This window comes from Chrysochloris asiatica, unplaced genomic scaffold (genome assembly GCF_000296735.1).
Source record: "Chrysochloris asiatica unplaced genomic scaffold, ChrAsi1.0 scaffold00260, whole genome shotgun sequence".
NCBI classification, from domain to species: Eukaryota; Metazoa; Chordata; class Mammalia; order Afrosoricida; family Chrysochloridae; genus Chrysochloris; species Chrysochloris asiatica.
Genome location: NW_006408778.1, coordinates 949,408 through 957,597, shown reverse-complemented (window position 1 = coordinate 957,597; position 8,190 = coordinate 949,408). Strand labels below are relative to the sequence as shown.

At 40.8% G+C, this 8,190-nt stretch overlaps 1 pseudogene and 1 gene segment (V, D, J or C); both read right to left on the bottom strand.

The window, feature by feature from the left end:
• Window positions 1–2,168: 2,168 nt before the first annotated feature.
• LOC102816305 lies at window positions 2,169–2,798 on the bottom strand (annotated as a pseudogene).
• A 643-nt stretch (window positions 2,799–3,441) lies between these two features.
• LOC102815915 lies at window positions 3,442–3,892 on the bottom strand. The segment is given in 2 exon segments: window positions 3,442–3,761; window positions 3,847–3,892. Coding segments are annotated over 2 exon segments (366 nt in total).
• Between the last annotated feature and the right edge of the window lie 4,298 nt (window positions 3,893–8,190).

Genomic DNA, 8,190 nt, shown 5'->3' with positions numbered 1-8,190 from the left:
AATTGTCTTAGCTTCTGTTTATCCTGGAATGTTTAGATTGGACCATTGGATTTGATTAAGAATTTTGCTGGGTAGATGATTCTTGGTTTGCTTTTTTTTTTTCTTTTTTTAAGTATTTTTAATGTGTTTGTCCATTGCCTTCTTGACTTCATGGTTTCTTCTGAGAGGTCAGAGCTTAATTTGATTTACTTGCTTTTGTACATAATACTTCTCTTGTTGCTGACTGGTTTAGGACTCTCTACTTATCTTTGATTTTGGATATCTTGATTATGATATGTATTGGTGATTTTCTTTTGGGGGTCTATCTTTCCTGAAGGTCATTCAGCTTCTTGAATGTTTATCTTCTCATCCTTCAAGATGTTAAGGAAATTATCTTCCAGATTCTCCTCAACAGTCTTCTCTGTGGACTTATGTGATTCTTCCTGTTTGGAATGCCAATAATTCTTAAGGTTTTTTCTTTTGTTTTTTTTATCATTTGTTCTGCTTGTACTTCTATCTTAACAGTATTGAGAGATTTGTCTCCCAGGTTTCTGGTTCTGGCTTCCATCTCTTCATTTCCACTCCTTTGCCCTTTCAGTATATTGTCCATTTCTGATATCATTATTATTAATCTTATTGGTGTCTTTTTGCAGGTTTTGAGTTGTTTCTAATGATAGATCTATCTTATTTGACGGTTCCTGTAGTGCATTCCTGAAGTCTTCCTTATTTTCCTTAACCCTCTGGGGAGCATTTAAAGTTGTCGACATATCATTCTTCTGAATTCTTTCTCAGGCAGATCCAAAGCCTCCTCTTCTTCTATTGGGAAGTTTCCTCCAGCTCATTCGTCTCAGTTACTCTTTTCTGTTTTGTGTTTAATTCTTAAGTCATTTTCAATACTTAGATATGTTTTCAATGATTAAATGAGTGTATGTTGTTGTGTTGTTAAGCTTATTGTGTGCCTCCTGTTGCATGTGGTTTGGAGATAGGCTTCCTTTCAAGTCTCTTATTACTCAGCTGCAGGCTATCTTAGCAAGTGATTTCTATCTTTGTAATGTCTAGTAGCTGGTCTTGGCTCTGGTCTTGATGGTGCGATTTTATGCAGTATGCTTGTAGCTTGGCTATATGACCATGATTGCTGTCGATTGTTGCATAACATACGGAGAGAAAGCTCCCATGCCCAGGAAAAGGTGAGAACTTTTGGAACATAAACAAAACCAATATGTAAGCAGAGACAAAAACCACCACACAAAACCAAAAATAAAATCATACCCAACTGTACAGTAACCTTTTCTGCTCATGTCAGCATGTGTGTGCAGTAGAAACCTCCAGCATGGGTTTGATATACACTCAATCAGTCCCCTTCTCTTGCCACCAACATGGAGGTGTGCAGGTAGATATTAAGAAATGAATTGAAGAAAGATTGTCCACTATTTTTATCTCTGAATGTCAGTTGTATGTACAGTGTACCTACACATACATATCTGTGTATGTACAATGCAGTTCTCAAAATTGCTGCATCCTTGGAAATAATAGTTGGTGTTGGCTCTTGTCTTTTATGTTTGGGTTTAACAAAGTTAAAATATGGTTTGGCTCTATGGCCATACCTGGTGTTGCATTTTAAGTAAGGCAAGAATAAAGGGTTCCACCCAGGTTAACTTTAGTGCTATGTCCCAGAGACAGATGTCAAAAGAAGCAGCTAAAGGTTTAGTTTCTGGGACCACTGGAGCTTTCAGGTAATTCTTCTTTGTGCCATGAGAAAATTGTACCCTGTGTGTGCAATGCTGGACCCTTCTGGGTGTGTGCGCCCACCTGCCTGAAGGTATCAAGTTTGGCAAAGAAAGAGCAACAAGGGAGAGGAGAAAATTAAAGTTAAAAAAAAAAATGACATCACACCTTTTTTCCAGATGACACTCTGTGACTTCAGTACTGTACCATCCTGGCTGTGTACCCATACTCTGATATCTTCCCAGGATGATGGGCCCACAGGAAGCATCCCAATCAATTCAGAAATCATTGTGTATTCCTACTACATTCAGATTTCTCCACAGATGGGCATAGCAAACTGATGCCTCCCATCCCACTTTTTATTAGACCTGATATTCTGGAACGGTTTTGGAAAAGTGTCTTCTCTGGTGTTTTTGTGCCTGCACTGAGGCACCTCCCCAATCTGTCTCTGCTTCTTCTGTTAACTATAGAATTTGTTTCATTAACTGTGTTTCAAACTGTTGGCAATCCTCTGATGTGATTTTGTCTGCTTTGGCAATTAAGGGGATGATACTCTATTTTTCATTTAAATCCTTCATAAATTCAATATACAGTGGTTTAAGCCCAAATCATGAGGGAGCAAAGAAGTATAAACAACACTGCATATCTTGTCAGGCATCTGACAGCAGTTCACTTGAGATTCTGCATTTAAGTAGTCCTCAAACTTATTATCAGTGTAATCAATATTAAATTTCTACTTCATCGCCAAATCCTGGGTTATCGACTATCATGAGTAGTAATTGAACTCCACCTTCTTTGTTTAAAACTTTGGATTGTTGCACTGATACAGTTGTTTATACTGTAGGGGGAGAACCTGGATACTAGGGAGAATACAAATAGGTGAGGAGTTATGAGTTGATTAACGTTGACTTCCCCCATCCAGATTCAAATACTACCGTAACTGTGAATTCAAAACCTCTCTTCACTGATTATCTGTTTACTTGATTGAGGAGATTTGCAAAACTTACATAGCTTTCAAGATTATTCCAGTGAGCCATAGTGCTGCTTTTGAGGCTCATCTCCTCAGCATAAGTGAATCTCTCACTGTCTGACATTCCTTTCCCCCTTGGCTAACAGCCCCAGCACAGATCAGCCCACAAATTTTCCAAAGCCTCCTACCAGATTCTGTGTCTTAGTCACCCAGCATCATTGCTCCACTTAGGCACTCCAGAGAGGGCAGATTTGCCATGGTATTTTTAATAGCCTCATAAGTAAGTTAAAGTTGACCCTGAATAAAGAAGCCCAAACATTAATTGATTCATTTGAATTATAATTTTGTAGAAGAGTATGGTCTTCCAGAAGAACAATCAAATCTGTCTTGAGAGAAATACATCTAGAATCCTTGTAAGATTCAGATGGCAAGACTTTGTCTTTCATACTTCAAACATGTTATCAGGAGGGAAAATCCCATGAAGAAAGACATCATGCTTGGGAAAGTAGAGGGTCTGACTCCCACCAAGATGGATTGACACAGAGGCAACAGTAGACTCAAATGTAGAAATTGTGACGATGGTTCAGGCTCAGGCTATGTTTTGTTTTGTTGTATACAATGTTGCTATGAGTTAGAAATGACTCAATGGCGTCTAACAGCAACAATAACAACAAAATAAGCATTCCTGCTGCCAAATTATTCCTGTCATCTCTAAAGTCAATACTGTTGCCTTGTCATTCAGAGTTTCTGACACACTTAGCATGTGGTTAGCATACTGTGTCTCTCGCACAGTAATACATGGCTGTGTCCTCAGAGCTCAGACTGCTTAGATCCATATAGGCTGTGCTTGTGGACTTTTCACTGGTCATGGTGACTCTGCCCTGGAACTTCTGTGCATAGTTTGTTCCACCAGTGCCTGGATATATATTTCCGATCCACTCAAACCCATGTCCAGAGATCTGATGCATCCAATTCATATAGTGGTCAGTGAAGGTATATCCAGATGTCTTGCAGGAGACCTTCACTGATGACCCAGGCTTCTTGAGTTCAGCTCCAGATTGCACCAGCTGGACCTGGGATTGGCCACCTACTGAGAGTAAATTGGGGTGGATGAAATTCAACAAGAATACCCAAAACCCCTTCCCCATTCCTGAGATTGGGAACTATTTTACCTGTAGTTGCTGCAACCAACAAGAAAACTCTCAAAGTCCAATCCATGGTTAGACAGCTGTTATCCCAGAACATCTAATGGTTTGATCATAGACTAACCTCCCAGATCCTATGAATTTGTACTTTTTTTTTTTTCTTCTTTAAGTTTTATTGTGAATTTACTGATAATTTACATGGGAGAACATCATCTTTACATTAATCCTATATTTCATTTCACTGCAACGGTCACAATTCCCTCATGCATTATCAAACAACCAAATGGTATACTCCAAAAGCCTCTATATAGCTCTCAGCACAGAACCCCTCTACATCCCTGAGTCCAGAGTCCACAGCCACTCCATTTCTCCACATCATCATTTTTGCCACAATCTCTGATGTGACTGGTTCTCTGGATAGTGTCCTGTACTCCGCTCTTCTTACTAGATGGTCCCAGGGCCCTTCGCTCCCAGATTGCAAAATCAAACACTCCTCTCTTGTTGTTACAAAACGTCTACATTTACATTTCCAACACTCACAGTCAGTCCAGAGAGCAATTATTCACTAAAGAAGCACAAGAATCTTATCCCCATCTCCTGTGACCAGCCCCATCTAGACAGGTTGTAAACAACTCAGTGGAGATTCTACCTGCACCTGTACCCTCTGAAACTAGATTCACTCTTTAAAAATAATAATAATAATAATGTTTTATTGTGCATTATATGATAGTTTACATGAGAGAGCTTTAGTTTTATATTCATTCCATCATATATCATCTCATTACCATGGTTCCAATCCCCTCCATGCATCATCAACCAACCAAAGGGTATACCCCGCAAGCCTGCCTCCCAGTCATCAGCGCACAGTCCCTTTCCCTCTCTGGGTCTAAGGTCCCCAGTCGCTTCATCACTCCACGTCATGGTCTCTGTCTCTATCTCAGGCATCTCTGTCTCTCTGGGTAGGTCCCGCTCTAGGCTGTTCTCCGTTGACGGTCCCAGAGATCTCCGCTCCTATCCTGGAGAATTAATCACTTCCTTCCTTGTTACAAAGCATCTAGCTTTGCATTTCCAACCCTCACACTCCATCCTGATAAGCATTATTCACTACAGTATCATGAGTTACCCATCTGTGTTTCTTTTCATCAGCTCCGCCCAGAAAGATTGATTGTACCCAGTGGAGATTCTGCCTTCCTCCGTGCTCCCTAGCACTAGGTCCCCTTTTGAAAGCTTGTAAGCCAGTCACTTATTGCCTTTGTAGACCCCTCTCCCCATTTGAGTATCCAATGTCCCAGTTGCCCATCTCTGTCCACTCTGTGTGTGGAGGGGGTGGGAGTGTTTCTTGCTGTAAGGATTTGTTCCTTCTTTTGAGTTGCTGCTCCATAGGTATAGGTCAAGTTAATCAGATTGTATCAGCTCACTCTTTTTTTTTTTTTTTTTCTTCCCCTCTTCTTTCTTCTCCTGTTTGAGCTCCGATCATCCAGTCATCCGGTCCAGGACACGTGGGTATCATCTGCAAGTGTGGGTGGTCCTGTGCTCATGCCCTCTCTTCCTGTCAGCCGGTGGCTCCACTCTCCTCTCAAATCCTCCATGGCCACGCCACTTACTCTGGGCCCAAGAGTCCCCAGGCCTCCTCACACTGATTGCCAACCAGGACCCCAACTGGGTTAACAGAAGTCCACTGAACATTATAGGGCTTAGCTTGGACTTCATTGCTGCTTTTACCCCTTCCCCCCATCGATGATGTGTGTGGTCACCAGTCAGAGCATGCATTTCTGTTGAGTCTTAGTCTTGGAAGGGGGTTTGCAGTGAGAGGACCTGGCCACTTGCCTTGATGTTTCCTAGGGTAGCTTTTTGTTTGTTCTTGTAGTAACAGTCCATCTGCCTCCATTTTTCCTGCAGGTCTTTCTTTCAAGAGGTATATTTTATTCTTCTAGCTGCTCCAGGCTGGTCTGCTCGTCCTTTCAGTGGAGATTTCTCATCTCTGGAGATCTGGATGTGGTTCTGGTTTCTACCTATAGTTTTATGTATTGGAAAGGCTCCACAAGAAGCCTTGTTCACTGGGTATGCTGTAGTCCCATTTTAGGTATTCCAATCAGTCATAGGCAGAAGACAGACTTACAAGCCTTCTAGTGTGGTGTTTCTGACTATTCCTTTCTTTCCCTCTCCAGTGTCTGTGCTGCCTGGTCAGGGAAGCACTGGAAGTTCTCTAGATTCCCTCTTGAAAGCTTGTAAGCCAGTCACTTCTTGCCTTTGTAGTCCCCCATTTTGGATAGGTAATGTCAACCCTGATTACCAAAGGAGTGGCAATGATCCTCTCTGTAAACATTCTTTCCCTCTTTTGAGCTACTATATTCATAAGTATAGATCAAGTGTATCAAACTGTAGCAGGTACCTCTATCTTTTCCCCTTTTTTATTTCTTTAATGAAGGACTGACCTTCCAGCCATTGAACCCAGGTCAAATGGGTACTATCTGCAAGTATGTGTGTTCTTGTGTATCTCTCCACACTTCATATCAGCTGGATGCTTCACTCTCCATGCTAGTACTCTGTTGCCATGTCCCTGTCCCTGAGTACAGGAGTACTCAGGTCTCGACACACTACTGACTAACAAGATCTCAATCAAGGTTGACAGGAGTCTATTGAACCTGGTCAGACTTAGCTCACAAATTCATTGCTATTTTTCCCACATTCCTGTTCTCGCTAGACCAAAGTGATCATCAGCAAGACCATATGACAGCTCATGGATTCCCCTTGAGTCTCAGTATTTGAAGGGTGTTTGCCTTGAGGGAACCCAATCACTTGACTTGATATGGTAGTAGTCCACCAGATTCCAGTTATTGTTTTTGATATTTCCTTTTGGTCTTTCTTTCAAGAAGTATCTTATTTTCTTCTAGCCTTTCCAGGCTGGTCTGCTTGTCTTTTCAAATGGAAATTTCCCACCTCAGAAAATTCTGGATGGGGATCAGTATTCCACCTATGATCTTACGCAATACAAAGACTCCGAAGGAAGCCTCCTTCACTGGGCAAGTTCTAGTCCCATTTTAGGCATTCCAATAAGTTATAGGCTGAAGACAGACTTACAAGTTTTTTATAGTGATGTTTCTGACTATTCCTTTCTCTCTGTCTCAAGCATCTCTTTTGTAATTGTATTCAAGGGAAACCAAGATTTAAACAACAACCAAACATCTTAATAATATTTCCTATTTTACCCATTCCACCATCCCTCCCTCAAATTCGGTATCCTGGAGCCCTGTTGTGCCAAGGATGAGCATATACATCACTATTTATCTCTGTCCCACTTAGTGCATGCAAAACTGCCTAAATGTTCTCCTATCCCACTTGTTCCTCCATTTCCCTTCCCATTCTTGTGTATTGCCCCTCATCCAGAAACCAAAGTATCCTGTGTCTATCCCCTATCCTGTGATCCACATCCCCTCCATCCCCTCACCCCACACCATATGCCCTGGTAACAAATAAATAATATTTTCCCCCTTATACTGTGGATACTTTTCTTAAACTTTTACAATAATGGTCTTATGAAGTATTTCTCCTTTTGACTGACTAATTTCACTCAGCATAATTTCCTGAAGGTTCATCCATGTTATGCGGTGACTTGAGCTTTCTTTTTATTCTTCAAGGTAGCATAATATTCCATTATGTGTATGCACCAAAGTTTGTTTATCTATTCTTCCATTGATGGACATTTAGGATGTCTCCATGTTTTTGTTATTGTATATAGTGTTGCTATTGTATATGGTATTTGCCATTTTGAATATGAAAACATCATGGTTTACTATGCAGGGAATGACAAATTGAAAAGGAATGGTGTTACATTCATCATCAAAAAGAACATATCCAGATCAGTCATGAGGTACAATGCTGTAAGTGATGGGATAATATCCATGTGCCTACAGGGAAGCCAAGTTAATACCACTATTATTCAAATTTATGAACCAACCACTAAAGCCAGTGAAGATGAAATAGAAGAATTCTACCAACTTCTTCAACCTGAAATTGATCAAATATTCAATCAGAGGTATTGCTCATTACTGTTGATTGGAATGCAAAGGTTGGGAGCAATGAGGAAGGTTCGGTAGTTGGAAAATTTGGACTTGGTGACAGAAATGATGCTGAAGAGTGAATGACAGATTTCTGCAAGACAAATGATTTGTTTATTTCAAATACCTTCTTTAGACAGCATAAGAGACAACTATGCACATGGACCTCACCAGATGAAACACATAGAAATCAAATAGACTACATCTGCGGAAAGGGAAGATGGAAAAGTTCCATATCGTCAGTGAAATAAAGGCCAGGGGCAGACTGTGGAACAGGCCATCAATTATTGTTATGCAAATTCAAACTTAAGAT